Source organism: Anabrus simplex, chromosome 7 (assembly GCF_040414725.1).
Source record: "Anabrus simplex isolate iqAnaSimp1 chromosome 7, ASM4041472v1, whole genome shotgun sequence".
Taxonomy (NCBI): Eukaryota; Metazoa; Arthropoda; class Insecta; order Orthoptera; family Tettigoniidae; genus Anabrus; species Anabrus simplex.
The window spans coordinates 128,289,625-128,312,047 of NC_090271.1; the positions used below are offsets into that span (position 1 = coordinate 128,289,625).

At 41.7% G+C, this 22,423-nt stretch overlaps 1 protein-coding gene across 1 annotated transcript in view; it reads left to right on the top strand.

The window, feature by feature from the left end:
• LOC136876965 (nephrin) overlaps nt 1-22,423 on the top strand; it is a 1,454,397-nt gene that overhangs the window by 1,283,522 nt on the left and 148,452 nt on the right. Inside the window, exon 11 of the mRNA XM_067150735.2 lies at nt 12,611-12,913. Within this exon, the coding sequence (XP_067006836.2) occupies nt 12,611-12,913 (303 nt within the window). The remainder of the gene's footprint in view (nt 1-12,610; nt 12,914-22,423) is intronic.

The window sequence follows — 22,423 nt, forward strand, 5'->3', positions numbered from 1 at the left end:
CGAGTCCCAGATTCGATTTCCTGCCGGGTTAGCGATTTTAACTTTCATTTGTTAATTCCGATAGCTCTGGGGCTGGGTGTGTGTGTCGCCCTCACCATTAGAATTGATCATAGACACGCAGGTCGTCTATAAGGCGACCACACTCCATTATGTGCACCCGCTGATGTGCGTTAGCAGACTTGAAAGACACCATGGGTAATTCCATCTTCTTTGGAGGGAGAGTTATTGTTCTAGGTGGAGATTTTAGACAGGTTTTGCATGTTACTCCGCATGCTTTCAAATAAGCTGTTATTCAGAGTGATATTACATTTTCCCCTCTTCGGTCGGAATTTAAACTATTCCGTCTGTTTAAAAATATGCGAGCGAGACCAGAATAATTAGACTTTGCTTATTTTTTGCTGGAAATTGGTCATACTTCAGTGAATCATGAATCGCCAAAGCAATCTGTTGTTGATTGATCACCTTCTGTCATGGCAAAGCAAGACATCGTTTCTGAAATTTACGGGAATAAATTTTAGTCACCAGAAGATGCTATAAGCTTCTACAAAATTGCCTTCCTTGTCCCTATAAACGAACACTGTGATCAAATCAATTCTAGAGTTATAGATCTTCTACCGGGAGCGGCCAGAACGTACATGTGTAAATAACTTAATTGCTGAAGATGAAAATAAAACTCTCCAATTTCCCATAGAGTTTCTGAACAGCTTAGAATTGACTGGCTTGTCTCCTCATATCCTTAAATTAAAACCTGGAGCAATTGTAAGGTCATTAAGGAACTTACATGCTTCACAGGGAATCCTAAACGTAACAAGATTAATTGTAAGAAAAATGCATGACAGTTGTTTGGATCTCGAAGTCATTACTGGGTTAAATATTGGACAGAGAGTTTTGATTCCTAGAATTGATTTAACACCATCAAAACTACTCTTCCAGAGAAGACAGTTTCCTATTCGCCTTGCATTCAGTATGACGATTAACAAAGCTCAAGGACAGACTTTGGACCGTGTTGGTGTATATTTACCCCAGCCTCTATTAAGCCATGGCCGGCAATGTCTCGAGTTCGATCATTTGACACTCTAAAAGTACAAATAGTGCCAGCGAGTCATAGGACAATAAATGAAGTGTTTAAGGAGGTGTTCTAACAGCACTAAATTTCAGAGACATTGGACCTAAATTTATCTCCAAATAGGTACTATACACTTCAGTCTATAATTCCTGGAGTCTGTACTTAGTTACTGCAAACTCCACGCAGCAAATACTATCACTCAACAGTTCATAGTAAATATACTTTGCCGAACCAGGGACTTAATATTCCGTTGAAATTTAACGGGTTCAGCCTAGTCTATATACACTGACTGACAGAGCAAATGCAACACCAAGAAGGAGTGGTCAGAACTTTATGCCAATTGCAGGGTAGACTGACGTCACTGAGGTATGCTCATGATGTGAAATGCGCCGCTGTGCTGCGCACGTAGCGAACGATAAATGGGACACGGCGTTGGCGAATGGCCCACTTCATACCGTGATTTCTCAGCCGACAGTCATTGTAGAACGTGTTGTCGTGTGCCACAGGACACGTGTATAGCTAAGAATGCCAGGCCGCCGTCAACGGAGGCATTTCCAGCAGACAGACGACTTTACGAGGGGTATGGTGATCGGGCTGAGAAGGGCAGGTTGGTCGCTTCGTCAAATCGCAGCCGATACCCATAGGGATGTGTCCACGGTGCAGCGCCTGTGGCGAAGATGGTTGGCGCAGGGACATGTGGCACGTGCGAGGGGTCCAGGCGCAGCCCGAGTGACGTCAGCACGCGAGGATCGGCGCATCCGCCGCCAAGCGGTGGCAGCCCCGCACGCCACGTCAACCGCCATTCTTCAGCATGTGCAAGACACCCTGGCTGTTCCAATATCGACCAGAACAATTTCCTGTCGATTGGTTGAATGAGGCCTGCACTCCCGGCGCCCACTCAGAAGACTACCATTGACTCCACAGCATAGACGTGCACGCCTGGCATGGTGCCGGGGTAGAGCGACTTGGATGAGGGAATGGCGGAACGTCGTGTTCTCCGATGAGTCACGCTTCTGTTCTGTCAGAGAAAGGTCAAATCCGGCAGTAACTGTGGAGCGCCCTACCGCTAGACAACGCGGCATCATGGTTTGGGGCGCTATTGCGTATGATTCCACGTCACCTCTAGTGCGTATTCAAGGCACGTTAAATGCCCACCGCTACGTGCAGCATGTGCTGCGGCCGGTGACACTCCCGTACCTTCAGGGGCTGCCCAATGCTCTGTTTCAGCAGGATAATGCCCGCCCACACACTGCTCGCATCTCCCAACAGGCTCTACGAGGTGTACAGATGCTTCCGTGGCCAGCGTACTCTCCGGATCTCTCACCAATCGAACACGTGTGGGATCTCATTGGACGCCGTTTGCAAACTCTGCCCCAGCCTCGTACGGACGACCAACTGTGGCAAATGGTTGACAGAGAATGGAGAACCATCCCTCAGGACACCATCCGCACTCTTATTGACTCTGTACCTCGACGTGTTTCTGCGTGCATCGCCGCTCGCGGTGGTCCTACATCCTACTGAGTCGATGCCGTGCGCATTGTGTAACCTGCATATCGGTTTGAAATAAACATCAATTATTCATCCGTGCCGTCTCTGTTTTTTCCCCAACGTTCATCCCTTTCGAACTACTCCTCCTTGGTGTTGCATTGTCACTGTCAGTCAGTGTATTAAAAGAGTTTACTAAACAAACAGCTGTGACTAATCCGTCCGTCCGTTCTACTGAACCGATTGGCTTCATTTTGGTTTTATTCTCTCTGAAATTACCTGACAGTGAATCATCAGACATTGACAGGCCAGTCAACTTTGAATAATCCTAAAGCTCGCAGTATATTATGTACTTCTCAGGATATGTGATTTTCATCCTTAATAATGTTATTGTATGCAGCCGTGTTTGATTAGTACCTGTCAAGCCAGAGAATACATACTTCCTATGATCACTGAAGAATACTACTCTCTGCTAGATACTTTTTTGATTATCTAACCTTTCCCCGCTTCTAAATATACTCGACAAATGGCAAACGTTCATAATAAATTACGTGATGTTAAGAGAAAAAAGTCTACGTTCAAACAAATAAGAAGGTATAAGACTAACTGCAATATATCAGACCGTAATACAGAATCCAACATGGCGATTGTCCTGGGGGATTACCCTTGGCGTAGATTTGCAGTCTCCATAATATACTGTATATCTGAGTTGGTGTGACGTAAAAGAATAGCGTTGAAGAGTAATCGAAGAGATTTAGTGTTTACGTTCCATTGGTCTTTGAAAGACCGGCATGCAGTGACACCTATTAGGACAGTGAAGACAAGGACAGAAAACTACCTATCTATTCATTTCCATGGTACGCTTGTTCAGTGATGCTTGGACGGCTGGGAATCGAACTAGGCTTCGGGATAAGGATTTTTTAAATCAAGCACACAAACCAACCAAACACAAACAAGCAAATAAACAAACAATATCCTGTGTGTAAATGTCTGTCAGTGCATAGCGTAAGTGAGTTAGGAAGAACTGGAGGTAGAAAAAGATCCACACCGAGCGAGTTGGCCATGAGGCTAGGGTCGCGTAGCTGTGAGCTTGCTTTCGGTAGATAGTGGGCTCGAATCGCACTGTAGCCAGCCCTAAGAATAGTTTCCAGTTGTTACCCATTTTCACACAAGGCAAATGCTGAGGTTGTACCTTAATTAAGGCCATGGACGCCACCTCCCCAGTCCCATCCCTTTCTCATTGTTGTGTCGCCGAAAACATTCGATGTGTTAATGCGACGTTAAACCCCTAGCAAAAAAAGATCCACTTCCCTTGCGATTTTAATTCCATTTCCATAATTACTCAAATTAAATAAGTGGATGCAATTTTATTGAAGTAATAGACATACCCACTACAGAACCTGTACATAAATCCGCATATATAGGGTATATCTGACAAAAATATTTCCAAGTATTCATGTTATCGTGCTTTGTTCATCTGGAAGGACGCGGGTTCAATTCCCCGTCAGGAAATCGAAAATTTTTAGAAACGATATTTCCGCTTCCGGAGTTGCAATGGTCCTGAGATTCACTCAGCCTACACCAAAATATAGTACCAGATTAATTCCTGGCTGCAAAGATGGCCGGGCGTAGAGCTAACCACTCTACCCCATCAAGTACCGAGGCTATGGATAGTGCAAGCCTTTACCTTCCACCCCATCAAGAGCCTTAATGGCCTGTACGGAGATAACTTTGCGTTGCGTTGTTTTGCTTGGCCTTTCTTTGATTGGTATTCATGTTGTACCTTACCTTGAAAGGTAACCATACCAGTTAAGCTCCCAAAGTTCACCGCACTAGTTGATAGTTAAGTTTAACGGTATTGAGACATGGTGGCAATTTGACGCTCAACATTAGCATTATTTAGTTTGTGAAATTGTGGCAAGGCTCTCTATCCTATAAAATATCGATAGCTAGGTAAGTGCCATAAACCCATTCCTACGCAAGGCAGCAACAAATCTGTTAAACCGCAGGCAGACGACTCTGAGAGACATCAGTCAATCTGTACGCTGCGATGAGACCTAATTCACTTGAGTAGATTCCAGAAAATGCGCAGGTGGAGCTCAAGAGATAGGGAATGGCAGCTATGAACCAACGCGGTGTATCTCCGTGCAACGATGCGAAGAATGCATGACATGATCAAACACCCTTCACCACTGACCAAAGAATACGTGTGCTTGCAGTACACTGGATAAATTTAAACACATGTACACACATTAGTGCCGAGCCCTCGCTCTACAGTAAACCCTACGTAATTCACAAAAAGTGTTAAAACAACCTGGACTTGCTGGCTTGAATCTCAACTTCAGTTTAAGCTGTGAAGTCCGTCTATTTGTTCGAATGCCCTTGTTATTTACATAAGAACTACTCCTTGGGGTATACTGCCGTATTTCGATATTTATGTTGAAGGATTGCTTACGTTTGAATCAACAAAAGAAATCGAATGGGATTGTGTCGAAGACACAGCCAAAAGTTTTCACGTAAAACAGTGTACGTACCGTGGGATTAGGTACTATCGAAATAAAGTGTCTAGTCAGTATGGATTTGAAATTTTATTCCTTAATTTAAAAAAATAGTCCGCCTCTGTGTTGTAATGGTTAGTGTGATTAGTTGCCACCCCCGGAGGCCCGGGTTCGATTCCCGGCTCTGCCAAGAAATTTGAAAAGTGGTACGAGGGCTGGAACGGGGTCCACTCAGCCTCGGGAGGCCAACTGAGTAGAGGTGGGTTCGATTCCCACCTCAGCCATTCTCGAAGTGATTTTCCGTGATTTCCCACTTCTCCTCCAGGCAAATGCCGGGATGGTACCTAACTTAAGGTCACGGCCGCTTCCTTCCCTCTTCCTTGTCTATCCCTTCCAATCTCCCCCCCCCCTCCCCCGGCAAGGTCCATGTTCAGCATAGCAGGTGAGGTCGCCTGGGCGAGGTACTGGTCATCCCCCAGTTGTATCCCCCGACCCAATATCTTAAGCTCCAGGACACTGCACTTGAGGCGGTAGAGGTGGGATCCCTCGCTGAGTCCGAGGGAAAAAACCAACTCTGGAGGGTAAACAGATTAAGAAAGAGAAAGAATTTTTAAAAAATTACACATCTTCATGCGTTCTTAATCACCGTGCTGGCCACCTTAAAATTGTAGCGCTCTCCAGAAACAATTTGACGCTCAACATTAGCATTTTTTTTTTTTTTTTTTTTTTTTTTTCATTGTGAAATTGTGGCAAGCTTCTCTATCGTCTCGAATGCGTTTTAGATACTTTTGAAACAATTGATGTTCCATATATTCTACGAAAGAAAGAGAATTTTAGTAATATTTCACACCAAAATGTTCTCAAATATTCACTATTTAATTTGTTTTCTGCATGTACTTGTATAACTCATTGAGACACCTCGTATGATGTACTACCAGGCTTGGGTCCAGAGCAGCACTAATTGTTAGCCACGCAGCACGGCGATTTTAGTACTGTAATATTAATGTTATTGCTTTTACGTCTCACTAACTACTTTTTGACGGTATTCGGAGACGCCGAGGTGCCGGAATTTTGTCTCACAGTAGTTCTTTTTACGTGCCAGTAAATCTACCGATACGGGGTTGACGTAGCCTATTTGGGCACCTTCAAATACCAGCGGACTGCGCCAGAATCGAACCTGCCAAGTTGAGATCAGAAGGCCAGCCATTCAAACCGAGGATTTTTTAGTACCTCATTATGGCAGCATTACCGCATCACCCGATGACATCATACCGGTGTCATACACACGCGGGTGCGAATTACATCACACATGTGGGTCTGGCCCAGTGTTATGGACGGATGCCCTTCCTGACAGCAAACCTATACGGAGGGATGTATTCGCTATTCTGTGATGGTTAATAATGCAATGTAATAATGTATTCATATGAAGAGAAATGTGTTGAGACAAACTTAAACACACAGTTCCCAAGCCGTTGGAGTTAACCATATAGGCTACAGTTAAAATTAAATTCCCCGCCTATCCGGGATTCGAACCAAGGGCAAGCACGTTAACCATTCGACTAAGGAGTCGGACACTGATCCTTCTTTATACTGAGGTACTGAACTCTGTCGTCGTATGTGTTGTCAAGAAATTATCATCATCATCATCATCATCTGTTTACCCTCCAGGTTCGGCTTCTCCCTCGGACTCAGCGAGGGATCATACCTCTACCGCCTCAAGGGCAGTGTCCTGGAGCTTCAGACATTTGGTCGGGGATACAACTGGGGAGAATGACCAGTACCTCGGCCAGGCGGCCTCACCTGCTATGCTGAACAGGGGCCTTGTGGAGGGATGGGATGTCTGGAAGGGATAGGCAAGGAAGAGGGGAAGGAAGCGGCCGTGGCCTTAAGTTAGGTACCATCCCGGCATTCGCCTGGAGGAGAAGTGGGAAACCACGGAAAACCACTTCCAGGATGGCTGAGGTGGGAATCGAACCTACCTCTACTCAGTTGACCTCCCGAGGCTGAGTGGACCCCGTTCCAGCCCTCATACCACTTTTCAAATTTCGTGGCAGAGCCGGGAATTGAACTCGGGCCTCTGGGGGTGGCAGCTTATCACCACTACACCACAGAGGCGGACGTAAAGAAATTATTTCGATTTTAAAACTTCCATGTTCTTGTAACATTCACCAGTCCTAAAGTACAGTCCCGAAACTATGGACGTATTCTACTTCAAAGTCCACTCGATATATAATGTGGTCGGAAACAATGAGCGTTAGAGGGATGGTCATGCTGATAATTTGAAAAACTACATCTTCCACCGTTGTCATTTTAGTCAATCTGATCGCTTTGCGGGCGAATTCAAATGGTTTTTGCGATGCAGTGCTGCTGAATCTGCACTTGGCTTAAGGTTCGTCTTGAGAGCCATGCCGGGAAATCAGCATCAAACACAAACACACCGTGGGTTTCATCCGTTTTCAGCGTAGCGTACTTGCTATAGCGCAATTCTGTCACCTCAGAGGTCCGTGTTCAAATCCGTCTCCTGGCGAAGTTTTTCTTCAATTGGTGCTGTCAAGGCACTAAATTGTGAATCAATATTGATGTTGCCATTGATGCTTTCACGACCCGTACCTATAGACATGATACGATACTTTTAGGCTTATGCCATGTCAAGAAAATAAGGTGAAATTATTTACGTTTCGCAGAGAACTGTGCTCTGCGTCATCAGAAGAAATCCCGACTGTCCACGAGAAAGGCTTCTTAAACAATGACTCTTTAAATTTAGACGTTATAATAGAAGTGGAAATGGTACGTTCATTCGTCACCAGATGGCTCCCCGGACCTGGCACAGCGCTAGCGTTCGAAGCGGAAGCTGACCGAACCATCAGACTCAGTCTAAGAGGGTCACATAACATGTGTACGTAACATATGACATTGAGCGGTGTATGCCATTGACACAAGCCTTGAATGAAACATCTGGCGATGAGGTTGTTGATGTATTTCTGAAATAGGATTTGAATCGTTCAGATAATTTTTTGCAGTAATAATACCGCTACTTTGAATGCAGGACATAATCTCACATTTGCTTTTTATCGGTATTTTCGTCCTTTGCGCTCAAATTAAGTTTCAAAAATGTAGGCGAGCATATGCCTGTGAAAGGTAATAGCAGGCTATGTGGTCATTGTAGAACAAAAAAAAGATTGTAAAGCGCTCCAGTCTTGTCTGCTGAAAGTGTGCGGTCGAGCTGTTTGGATTGGTTTGTATCATTCTACACAAATTGAGATTACTTTGTTTGTGATGTTTCAACAATGAAATTTATACTTTTAACTTTCTGATACTGCGAAAATAAATAACACATAATACTCTGTCATTTCAATTGTGGCTGCATTCCATCCACATACCCGGTGCAATGCGTTGGAAGGAATGGTGCCTAATATTCAGCTACCCTTCTAACTATTTTTCCGTAAAACTAAGAGGTAATCCGTTCTGAAAGCATTTCCATTTCACTTACACATCACCTCTGAACCCATAAATCACAAAAATTGTTTTGTGGTTGGGGGAAAAATTATTGCTGAAAAAAAGTTTATTCCGTAACTGGTATGGTGAGCGTCAAACATCAAAATGTTGAACAATCTGTAATAACTTTAATTTACTTTTTGCGAGATTCTCAAGGCTACTTGGAGGTGCTAGTAGTCCAAATGTTCCCGCGCTTTGTTGATATAATATTGACCTCTACTGTACTAGCTACATGACAATATGTGACTGCTGACCGAGCGAGTGGGCTGCGGGGTTCGGGCCATGAAGCTGTTAGCTTGCATCCGTGAGATAGAGGGTTTGAATCCCAATGTTGGCAACCCTTGGAGGTGGTTTTGAGTGGTTTCCCATTTTCGCACGAAGTCGTTTCGAGACTAATCATACCGGTTAAGGGCCCAAAGTTCACCGCACTTGTTGATAGTTAAGTTTAAAGGTATTGGGGCATGGTAGATAACATTCCCTCGTCTTTACTGATGCGAAGCGAGTTTCATTCTTATTGTGACTGCAGGGCAGTAGGTGGGTTGCATGGCACGAATATTGCATTATAGTGTGCTAAGTGGCCTTTGCTGGCGAGATGTAGTGTTTACAGTGCACTGTGTCTTCTGGTATGGGCTATATCAAATTTGTTCCTTTCATTGACATGTCTCAGTCTCATCCTTGGCTTTGACAATTTGAAAGTGACTGAGGTATGAGTGATGCTAGTAATACCATTGCTTATGCAGCCAGTCCCTGTTATGAATGGTGTGAAGATATCGCTCATAGGGTCGGTTGGTGCATGCATTTCAGTGGGCTTGGCAGACTGATATGTAATAGCAGCGGCTGAATCGGTGAGGAAAGCAACAGGAAACTACCTCACTCCTCATTTCCCTAGTACGCCTCTTCAGTGACGCCTAGGCTATTTATGACAGCTGTTGGCGGAGCTGCAGAGGATCAAACCAGCCTTCGGGCTGAATACCCAACATACAGTGTGCTAAGAATTATAGGGAGGTGCCTTTTAAATCGCTCATATTGACATTTTATGTCGTTTCTATCTAAAGTGTGAAAACTTGTCGATTGGGCGCACATATATCGAACATAGAACAGAATTGAGTTTTCCTGAATGTCATTGATATCGGCTTTACATTTCGTGGTAAAGTATGATTGGCTGTGAGCTTGCATCCGGGAGATAGTAGGTTCGAATCCCACTATCGGCAGCCCTGAAGATGGTTTTCCGTGGTTTCCCATTTTCACACCGGGTAAATGCTGGGGCTGTACCTTAATTAAGGCCACGGCCGGTTCCCTCCAACTCCTAGGCCTTTCCTATCCCATCGTCGCCATAAGACCTATCTGTGTCGGTGCGACGTAAAGCCCCTAGCAAAAAAGAAAAAAGTATGATTGGTAAGATGGTTGGAATTTCAGTACTAACCTATGGACGAGAATGTGAAAAGTTTTGCCAGACTTTTATATAACACATTGCAGCCCAAATTAGTTTCCCTATGTGTAATTCCTAGTGAAAATGAACTACTATACAAATGTATGTAGGGTATTCAACCCGACGGCTGATTGGATCCTCAAGAACTCTGCCATAAACTGTCATAGATGGCCGAGGCGTCGCTGAAGAGAATTACAAGAGAAATGAGGAGTGAGGTAGTTTCCCGTTGCTTCCATCATCAAGCCGAAGTTGCCAAGCCCACTGAAATGCACGCACCAAATGACCCATTGAGCGACATTTTCACACCATTCACAGTTTAAGGAATGGTGTTAAACTAACATCGCTCATACCTCAGTCCTTCTGTAATTATCAAAACAACAATGAGGCTGAGACAGGTCAAAGCAAGGATCTAAGCTGCACGTCTGGATCACCTGTAGCTTCGATTCTTTCGAACAGAACAAATACGATCTAGGACACCATAGCTCAGTTTATAGAGAAACCGACGCAAAATCTGGAGGTTGTGGGTTTGGATCCTACTGGTGTCCGGTTTTTTAACGTCGCACCGATACAGATAGGTCTTATGGCGACGATAGGATAGGAAACGGCTAGGAGTGGGTGAAAAGGGCCGTGGCCTTAATTAAGGTACAGCCCCAGCATTTTCCTGGTGTAAAAATGGGAAACCACCGAAAACCATCTTCAGGGCTGCTGAACCCACTATCTCCCGAACAATGGATATTGGCCACACTTAAGCGACTGCAGCTACCTGGCTCTGTATTCTGGTCTTAACATCTCTTCGATATATACTATATACTAAACACGACCTACTATACAAAGTTGAAAGTTTATTTCGAGAACAATGTGGTAGTGAAAATTAAATAATTATTGACAGAATGCCTGTTTGAGGACATTATTATTTAAATTAGGAATTACAAATCATTTTGTTCATGAAACGATTTCTATGATAATTTAAAAATTAGAATATTAAGTGAACGTAACAACTAAATTGATGATGATGATGATGCATGTTGTTTAAAGGGGCCTAACATCGAAGGTCATCGGCCCAAAACAACTAAATTAGTACTGCTTAAAGTATGAAAGGTTTTTTAATTTAATTTCGTGTGGCTATTTCTAGCCGAGTGCAGCCCTTGTAAGGCAGACCCTCCGATGAGGGTGGGCGGCATCTGCTATGTGCAGGTAACTGCGTGTTATTGTGGTGGAGGATAGTGTTATGTGTGGTGTGTGAGTTGCAGGGATGTTGGGAACAGCACAAACACCCAGCCCCCGGGCCTTTGGAATTAACTAATGAAGGTTAAAATCCCTGACCCGGCCGGGAATCGAACCCTGGACCCTCTGAAGCGAAGGTCAGTACGCTGACCATTCAGCCAATGAGTCGGACAATATGAAAGGTGTAAGCATTGTAACGGTGCCAACTTGTTGATGACTTCACGAACAAACTACTCATTTCATGCTTATTCAGCTAAACTAGCAGACGGCCTGTGGATAACGCAGTGTAATTTGATCAGTGTGACAACGTCCTTAACCTTACTACAACATTTTCTTGACTGGATCCCCTACATTATTCTCCATATTAGACTAGAAACCGATATTTTTGTCCTGTGTTCTTGTTGTTGTGTGCTCATTTTGTCCCTGTCCTTCGTTCTTATTTCTTATTTTTATTCGATATTTTTGTCCTTTGTTCTTATTGTTGTGTGCTCATTTTGTCCCTGTCCTTCGTTCTTATTTCTTATTTCTTATTTTTATTCGTCTTATGTCCATAATTCTAAATTTTATCTTATTCTATTATTGCATATTTCCAATTTATATAATGTTTTGTATTCTAATTATCAACCGGCTCCATGGCTAAATGGTTAGCGTGCTGGCCTTTGGTTACAGGGGTCCCGGGTTTGATTCCCGGCAGGGTCGGGAATTTTAACCATAATTTATTAATTTCGCTGGCACGGGGGCTGGGTGTATGTGTCGTCTTCATCATCATTTCATCCTCATCACGACGCGCAGGTTGCCTTAGGGTGTCAAATCAAAAGACCTGCATCTGGCGAGCCGAACTTGTCCTCGGACACTCCCGACACTAAAAGCCATTCGCCATTTTATTGTTTTTCTAATTATTATATTAATCCTATTACCCTTGCTTTCATGTTTATTATTGTTCTTATTTTCATTATAGTTCCTATTCTTACACTTATTATCTTTATTGTTAGGTATTCTAATTCTTCAGATTATTCTTATAATTATCAATCTTATTCTCATGATTTCTTTTCTTATAAATCTTATTTTGATATATATTCTTCTTGTAATTCTTACAATCACAATATATTTATACCTTATGATTCCTATTCTAATTCTTATATTTAATAACATTTTTGAGTCAGAACAAGTCTTCTTCATATATTTTGGTCATTCTACATTGAATTTATTTTCTAAAGTTATTTATGTTCTATTTCATCTCTCTTCGTAAAGCTTCTCACCACGTTTGTGGTCAACTTTGTTTTATTTCTTCAATCGTTTCTTGCTGGATGAATTAATTAATGCATGATGCTTATTAAATCATCAAGTGTGAAAATGCCAGTCACTGTCACATATTTAATTAATTTGCACGATTTATCCCTTTCGGTGTTACAGGAAGGCCATTTCCCCTCTCAAACTGCTCTCTCGTCAACCAGACCTCTGACTCCTTACACGTGGAATGTTTGGAGAATTTTGACGGTGGACTTCCACAGAGTTTCCTGATGGAAGTTCTGGAATTACCCGAACGCCGACCTCGCTACAACGTGTCTGTAGTTCGCGCTCCTCCTGTGTTCGACTTGTACGGGCTAGAAGCTGGCACCAGTTACCAGGTTAACCTGTATGCAGTAAACGCCAAGGGCCGGAGTGAGCCCTATCGGATGGAGCCCATCACCTTCAAGGGTGTCGCCAAGTTCACCGGTGAGTACAGATTCATTCTGTGATTAGAAGATCAATGTTTTTTCTCGCTTCATTCTCTGTTGAAAAGATCAGTTCATGTAAAATTTCAGAAATATGTGTAAATTCCATTGACTGTTCAAAATTATACATTACTAGCATTTACCAGCAGCTTTCTTGCAGTCTGATATGAATTTCAACCAGTAGTGTTTTCCCATCAGACTACGGTAGTGCTTCAGAGCTCCATCTGAATAGTATGTGAAACTTGTCAGCATAAGCGTAGCTGCCGGAACCGACACGTATGAATAGTGGTGGGTTGCGACTAGAATCGCGGAGAATCGATTCCGTATGCACGAGGAATCGGGTACCCAATTCCGGAATCGATTCCGAAGATCTAGTAACACTATCCGTGATGCAGTTACGTAAACACGTGCACCATGAATCTGTAATGTGAGTTCGTTTTGGTTTATAACCAGGTCACTCTCCAAGCCACTGCTGCTCTCATACAGAGTCTTGGAGATATATACTTTAATACGACAGTAATTTGATTAGAATATAGGATTCTCTGTTTGAAACTTGTCAAATTGTATGGATTGCTAATAAATAAAAGCTTGTACGGGGTTTATGACATAATATAATAGTACTATTTCAACAAAATACAATTGTACTGAAGAGACAACCTTAGCTAGAGTTAAGCAGTGATGAAAATAAAAATATTAATTCTAACTGTTCTTCATAATAATATTTAGTAGTAGTATGCAATGTCCATTCAAATTAAATGTAACGGACGACAGGTACGCTACCAAACAATTTGTTTACTTATTAGAAATGTGATTCCACAGACTTTATACGTTTATACTAGCGATATTTGAAATCCACATTAGGAGCAGAATGCAGTATAAGCATAAATAACAACGTCTTTTGCTACATCGAATATCGAAATGTATAATGTTATTTCCAAACTACCAGGTTAAATTGTTATTTCGTTATTCTGTTGCAAAATTCATTCATAATAACCAATAAGACGTTTAATGTCAATGGGTGTTATATCATACTATACTCATCATCTAAGTCTTTTTTTGCCATCCGGCAGGTCCAATACTGTATACGTTCTAATTTGCTGCACTTGATAACTCACTCAAGTGAGTGCGCGCAGCACACTCTGTTGTCGTCATCGCGGAACCGATTCCCCGCATGAGACATTAAGTGCTCGAAGTAGTAGAAACAGACTCCCGCGATTCCAGGCGATATTCGCGCACATTACTACGTATGCCAGTCTCTCAAACAAACAGCTGAGAGAATTGCTAAGAAATCCGGTCCTTAATATTGTGATATATGTGATTTTCATCCTTAGTAACATCATTGCATGCAGGCATGCTTGATTAGTCCCTGTGAAGCCACAGAGTACACACTTTCTCTGATCATAGAAAAATACTATTTTCTGCTAGATACTCTTTGATTCTCCGACCTTCCCCAGCTTCGCAATTTACTCAACAGATGGCATAACGTTCCTAATAACTTACATACTGATAAGAGAAAACACTCGACGTACGCGTGGACGGGAAAGTATCAAGTCGACTAGCCTCCTGTAAGACCATTAATAAAGCGCAGAGACAACGTCTTGAAAAAATAGTTACCGGTATCTATTTACCCGAACCAGTATTCAGCCACGGCCAATCTTATGTTGCACTTTCTCGGTCAAGAACGTTTGAAAACGTTAATATCCAGATATGGCCGAATGGTCGAAGCACAGATAATATTGTATGGAAAGAAGTGTTATGAGCTACATTATCGGTATTAAATGTTCATAAAACTATTGAAAATGGCAGGCAAACAATATAACTGTTAGGGGCATATCAGCACGAGTTATCTGACCTATTTATAAAGAATTCTTTGGAGCAGCTCTGGTCCACTTGTATTGATATTAATTATGATTTATCTTAGTAGCAAAAACTAAAAATAGTAAAAAATGTGTGATATTTGGTTATCATTAAAGGAATTGTTATTTCTTCAACCAGGGTATTCCATTCTCCCTTCATACCGCGTTAAACAATCAATGCCATGGTCAGTACTCCATCAGTACTCCAAGAAACACAACCGAAAACGTTAGGAGGATGTACCAGAACGCAAAAGGAAGAATTTATCATCGACATTATTATTATTATTATTATTATTATTATTATTATTATTATTATTATTATTATTATTATTATTATTATTATTATTATTCATGATTGAATGTTCAGCTTGGTGGCCTTCTTGTCAGATGTTGTCAGATGGTCTCGAGTTCGGTTCTTAAGTGGGTCGTGAATGAATTCCCCTGGCTCAGCGCTTGCGTTAGTCTTAATTCACTTCACTGATATAAAGCACGTGGCACTATTAACCAACCACAAAAACATGCAATAGTGAATGCATCCTCCATATAGAGTTGGTGTTGCGAAGAAGATATGGCCATAAAACTGGGAAATCTCCATATGCGCGAGACAGAAAACACTCCCGTGTCACTGCCATAGTGTGGAAAAAAGCAGTGGATTATTATTATTATTATTATTATTATTATTATTATTATTATTATTATTATTATTATTATTATTATCATCGTTCGAAGTGGCTCTGAATATATTTAACTTGCAGTATTAGCAAATATTTTACCCTTGAGTAAATAAACAGCGATAAATTTTCTACACCTGCAAACTCCGCAGTTCTCTTCGTAACCTCAAGAAAATAATTTCGTAATGACTTTTCTTGTTCATCATGAGAAATAGTAAAAATTTTCTATATATCTAGATAATAAAAGTCCTCTTGTTTGAAAGAGTACACCTATACTTAACCTTGAGAACAGCATACGTACAACGATTCGCAGAATACGTTACCTCGTACAGGATTTGTCGTGCGGAACAGAATGCATTTACCCATGGAGAATATTAACCTAGCCTAATGAAATTGGTTTGACAGAGCACTAGAGCATAAATATTTACGATGAACTACCCGTCAGAACTGCAATGTGCAAACACGATATACTTCTTGCTCCACCGAGCGTGAGTATCGGGTATGATATGTGTGTACTCATGACAATGCTTTTCTCTGCCTTGCTAAGTGTCCATCGTAAATTGTGTTATTATTGTTACGGGGTTTCAGTGGGATAAGTAAGCGCCAAGATTGAACGGCTGGACAAGGAATTAGATCAACTTTTAAGATAAATTTGAAATTTTTTATTACTTCCCTTTTAAAATATTTTAGAGATAGAAAATTTGATAGAATATCAGACCATATAACAAGTTATTAATGAGCTCGTCATCTCTAACAATATCAGGGACTTATAAGTCCGAAAGTCAGGTACAAAACTAGTGATACTTAACAAGCAGTTAATTTACATAGAAAAGAGCATTATTGCTCTTGACACGTACAATTTTTTATAATAGCAGGATTTGCTCCCAAAAGTTACACTACTCAGGAGTGTGAGCTCCACAATACCACAATATATCCTCGCAGAGGTATCTGTTTTTTACGGCGCAAAAATGATTCCACCTCACATTAAAGTGTTCATGCACCGCTGCCCCAATGTGAACTTATCCATTGCACAATAGTCACTGTTCCCAAGTGGAATTAACACAAGGAAAAAATTACACACTGAGCTGAATATACAAGGGTATTAATTGCCCATACAACGTTTTTTTTTACTATTTTGCTTTACGTCGCACCGACACAGATAGATCTTATGGCGACGATGGGATAGGAAAGAGCTAGAAGTTGGAAGGAAGCGGCCGTGGCCTTAATTAAGGTACAGCCCCAGCATTTGCCTGGTATGAAAATGGGAAACCACGGAAAACCATCTTCAGGGCTGCCGACAGTGGGCTTCGAACCCACGATCTCCCGGATGCAAGCTCACAGCCGCGCGCCTCTAACCGCATGGCCAACTCGCCCGGTCCCATACAAAGTGGCCGTACCGTTAAAAGAAAAGGTTGCACATGATCGGCCATAAACAAAAGGCTAGGAGGTGAAACACTTGCCCTTCTTATACAAATTGTTAAAACCCTAAGTAGGCTTATAGCCCAAAGATATAGAAAATCTTATACTATAAGGTGTGACTAAAGCAGAAAATTTAAGGCCGAGACAAGATTTACATCATTTTGAAGTTTAAAAACTTTAGTCACCCAATGGAAGTTTGAATGAGAAACAAAGGGCCATTACTCTTTGTTCCCTTACATACATATTTCCCAGTAGGCAATAAAACAAAGTCCTTAAACTTAACGAAAATTCTGCATTTCAACCACCAGTTCTACAAAATTGCATTAAAAGAAAAGGGGTTGAAACCTTCCGCTCAAATTACCCACAGGAGCTATCACATGTCTAGGTAAATTCTGACATTAGGTGGTGCCGCTGGATCTTCCTCAAGCCGGCCTCGACCCTGCCTCCCTAGGTTACATCGCACTCCCCGAACACTGGAGCAATTCAGACAATACAGCCCTAAAGTGTCCTGCTTTTATAGTACCATAAGGGGAATACTCCAGAACTCTTTATTGAGAGGCTGGATTCCAATACACACACCCGGTTTTAATTGGCTAGAGAAAATATTTCCAAGTTTTTGATAGGTTGATTTCAATCGAAGCTGAAGTGCTGACAACGTCGGAGCATTATAAAAACAATCCTCGGAACCAGGTTTACAAACCTCAACTTCGGTACATTTAAAAAAATTCCCCCGCGAGAGGGAGCATATAAATTTATGGTAGAGATTTCTATCTGTAGGAGACCGAAATTTCTGATAGTTAACAAGTTCCAGTTTGTTTACATAGATGGCCATAAAGAAGGCGCACCGTTTAAATAGCCGAGGACTCGTACAATTATTATTATTATTATTATTATTATTATTATTATTATTATTATTATTATTATTATTATTATTATTATTTACATTTGGCGAACTAAGTACATCATTTCAACAGCATTCATCTTCTTCTGTCTTTCTTTTTTTAATTTTTACCCAGTATTTCTGCATACGTGTTCGATAATCTTTCCTCTCATCAACCTGTCCTTAATTTTGCTTTTCCTTGGAAATCCCTACGTGATTTTTATCTTCAATTAAATTCCACTTATGAACATCTTCGGGTGTTATTCCCGTTTCTTGAAAGTTCCTCTCTACCTCAGTGAACCAGGCTCCCTTGGTTTTCTTTACAGAAAAATAAGTGAAGGTTCAGTTGGTCCATCTAGAGTGATGCTATATAATTAGTGGTTACGTCTTCTCCTGAAGTCTCTAGTTTCTTTAGTGGGGCCAACGACTTGCCTCAAGATATTTTGTTCCTTAAATTTCAATTACTCTATCAAAACTTTCCTTCCCCTTATTACGAGGGACTCAGTAGCATGTAGGCCTAAGACCTCCTGCAGTAGTCTCGGTTCTTGGCATTGAGGGATGTAGGTCTTTTAATGTAGAAACCTCTCGTTTGTTGGCACACCATTTATAAATTTACTGATACGGGATGTAAATAATTCTTTCTCAGAGATGTTGGGTATAATTCATTCACCTAAGTATTTCAACAATTCCATTCGTTTTACTTTCCCCTCTTCCATCTCTAAATATCTGGGAGGCGGTTCGATGTGTACGAGGAGTAAGTAATACAGTTATTATTATCATAACTAATATTGAAAATGAAAATGTAAACCTACAACCTGTTTTCCAGTTAATGAGCGGGTCAGGGATGTAATGAATGAAGCAGATATAGATTATTAGTACGATGGGGTCGCCACTCCCAAAGTGATGTATATTAATGACTGATAGATGCTATAAAATGAGAATGGAGAGTGTTGCTGGAATGAAAGATGACAGGGAAAACCAGAGTACCCGGAGAAAAACCTGTCCCACCTCCGCTTTGTCCAGCACAAATCTCACATGGAGTGGCCGGGATTTGAAGTACGGTATCCCGAGGTGAGAGGCCAACACGCTGCCGTCTGAGCCACGGAGTCTCATAACTAATATTACTACTTATTATTATTAATGCCTGGCATTGCCAGTGTAATTCGGACCGCCTACTTCCAAGTCTGGACTGCAAAAAATTATGCTTTCTGGAGGGCATACCAAAAAGCCCTGGAGAACTCTCCATCTGTCTTGCGGGTAAATATACACTGACTCCTCGATATGTCATTCAGATATGCATATACTACCCACGAGGAAACTTTCCGTCTGTGTCTACAGGTTGGAATACAACAGCGTGTACCATTGTAATGCGGGAAGGTATACACTGACTCCTTGTGAGCGGACGTGTGTGTTGCGGGAGAGTATAAGTGATATCCGCTGGAGAATATTCAGTTGGATAGATGTTCTGAAATATGTCGGTTCCTTGTATGAATGATTAGCGTTGCAGCCTTCGGTTCAGAATATCCTGGTTTAAATACCCAGCCATGTCGGAGATTTTAACCGCGTTTGGTTAAATCTTCTGACTCGGCGACTGGGTGTTGGTGTTAATTTCTAACCTTTTCATTTACACACTACGCACTCCACTTCCAACCACTGCAGAAACATGCCATAGTGAATACATCCATCCACCCATCCACATAAGTTTGAAGTCACGGAGAGCATTCAGCCGTTAAATAAGGTCAGTTTCATATGTGGGACAAAATTCGCACCCGTGACCCCACAACGTATGGGAAAGGTGAAGAGAAAAGAAAAAGAATATCGTTATTTTGAAAGTCAAATATTTTAACAGCACATTATAATCAATAAATCATCATAGAATAATACCATACCATGCATACATTGTTGCATTCGGCTATTCATACTAAATTCTATAATATTGATAAACGGGCGAACATACGCCTATATTTTCTTTTGTTACTGATTTAGCGTCACACTGACTCGATGCGATTGGAGAGTGCTAGGACTGGGAAGGAAGTTGTTATGGCTTTACGGCACAGCCCCACCATTTTCCTGGTTTGGAAATGGGGTTAGCGGAAATCCATCTGCAGGGCAGTTGATGCTGAGGTTCAAAGAAACCATCTCCTGAAAGCAACTTCTCAGCATGAAGAGGCACTGGATTGTGATAATTATTAGGACACGGACCAGATATAAACACTAGTGCACGGGTGTGTCCGGACCACCGATGTAGGGGGCAACGCGTCCGCCTGTCACCCGGCGGCCCCGGGTTCGATTCCCGGCCGGGTCATGGGTTTTTAATTGTAAATGATTAATATACCTAGCCTGGGGACTGGGTGTTTGTGTCGTCCTGAACGATCCTTTCCTTACATTCAACACTTTACATTTCCGCAATTTCCAAATATACGTAGGTTCCTAACATATGGTGCAAGTAGGGGCAAAAGATCTTTCTAGGTCGACGTCCCGAACAAATAGCATGTTTATGCAAAAAAAAAAAAGAAAGAAAAAGAAATGCACGGGTGTCAAATATTGCCCAGCGTAAGCACAGTGCCAGTACTAGAAATACTTCTACCGCTGGCACAAGTCTCTTCCACTCAATCGGCTTGTACTTCCCCATGTTGCTGACGCAGGGCTGTGCACGTCTACCGTCGATAGGTTCTGTTACCTGGTTTGTTCTACAAGTAATGGTTGAAACACGCAGTTACGTAGCCTTCGGTTTAAGCATTGACAAATTAATTTGTTAGTGTAGGTTCGTATTTGTGTACTTTTGTATCAGCAAGTTACTAAGGAGATGCTAGATATATCGAAGCCTGTTTTCCTTTCATTAACTTTCTAAAAACATGACGTTTTGCTACAGAAGTGATATAGAAGCGACAGAGTATTCGGCATTATTCTACTTCGTAATTGTTAATAGGGGAGTTGAGCACGTCAAGCCCCTAAAAACAAAAATACCTTTTATTTTGCTCTTCATACTTTTATGGCAAAGTGTAAAGTAATAATTTACTTTCCTGGTACACGGTGAAATGAAATGGTGTATGGCTCTTAGTGCCGGGAGTATCCGAGGACAAGTTCGCCTCACTGGATGCAGACCATTTGATTTGACTCCCATACGCGACCTGCGCATCATGATGAGGATGAAATGATGATGAAGAGGACACATACACCCAGCCCTCGTGCCAACGAAATTGGTTAAAATTCCCGACCCTGCCGGGAATCGAACACGGGACCCCTGTGACTAAAGGCCAGCACGCTAACCATTTAGCCATGGAGCCTGACCTGGTACACGGTGACTGCAAAGCATGTTGTTTCGGGAGATTTATGCAAACGCCGTGTTGGACACATTTAATAATGTATGCCCTTACATGAAAGAATATATGCATGTATTGTACGGAGCACTGTAATTATGAATGTGTAAATGTACGCCTCTCCAGGTTTGAGCTATCTGATAACGTCCTGGACTAGCGCTCGTAACAGCTGTTTGTCATGCACGCAAAGCTGTCAGTCAGCTCTCGACCTTGACATGCCTGCACTAGTGCAAGCACCTCATCAACACACATTTTACTTGGATTATCAGTCTATAGCAAAGGTGCTCACGCTGGGCATTCCGTCCCGAGTGCGCCCTACACTGTAAGTGAGCGGACTGGCAGGCGATGAGCTTACGCTATTCAACCACAGTGACGTGGCTACGTCACAAGCCGTGAAAGATGGGCGAAGTTCTCCCAGCCACTCTCGATCACTGCGGCGATACCCGAGTTTCAAATGGAGGCAGAAAAAAATGAAAGAAAGAGAGTAGAAATCCACGTCATTTTCAATTTACTTTGTGAGAAATAAGTTATGTTAATTGCGGTTTATGTATTTTGACCGCATACAATAAAGGGTTAGACCTATGACATCAAATATCTTTATAATGCACGTAATGAATTACAATTTCCACTATTACATCTTAAGAGGTGGTTTAGAAACAGTTATAATATAATATGGAGTTAAGGTGGATAAGCTATGGCTTGTGGTTGTTTGGGTTTAAATTATCTGATAAACTCACCAACAATCCCATCATGCTTACTGGGAATAAAATCAATGAGGTTATTTATTTGAGGTCACACTGTATATCTATTTGGTAGATACATGTACGTTGTTGTACTTTAATCTAGGATAGTAAATATCTATGTCCTCACTCATAATGAAATTCGCTATCACCATTTAGAGGCTATCTACTATCACCGGACGCATGTTACATTTTAAATACTATTTTCAGAAATTCATTGAACAAGGAAAGTCACACAACACTACAACACTGTGCAAAATCTTTGTTGCATTATGTAATTATATTACTTTTTGCTTAATGAATAACAGCAATTTTACTTTTATTTTAAAAGAAAATACTGTCATTCCCATCCAAGGAATTATAAATTATAGCTTGTACGCTTAAACCTGTACTTTGTAGATTGTAACACACAAATTATAACATGTCGGCTTAGTGGCTCAGACGGTTGAGGCGCTGGCCTTCTGACTCCAACTTGGCAGATTCGATCCTGGCTCAGAGAAGATCAGTCATCCATTTTTTCCTAAACTGTTTGGTTAATAGCCAGGAGTTCATATCGCTTATGTCCTGCGGCGTAGGGCACTGAATTAGCAACAGAACTTTAGCGGTGAAGAGTGTTAATATTTGC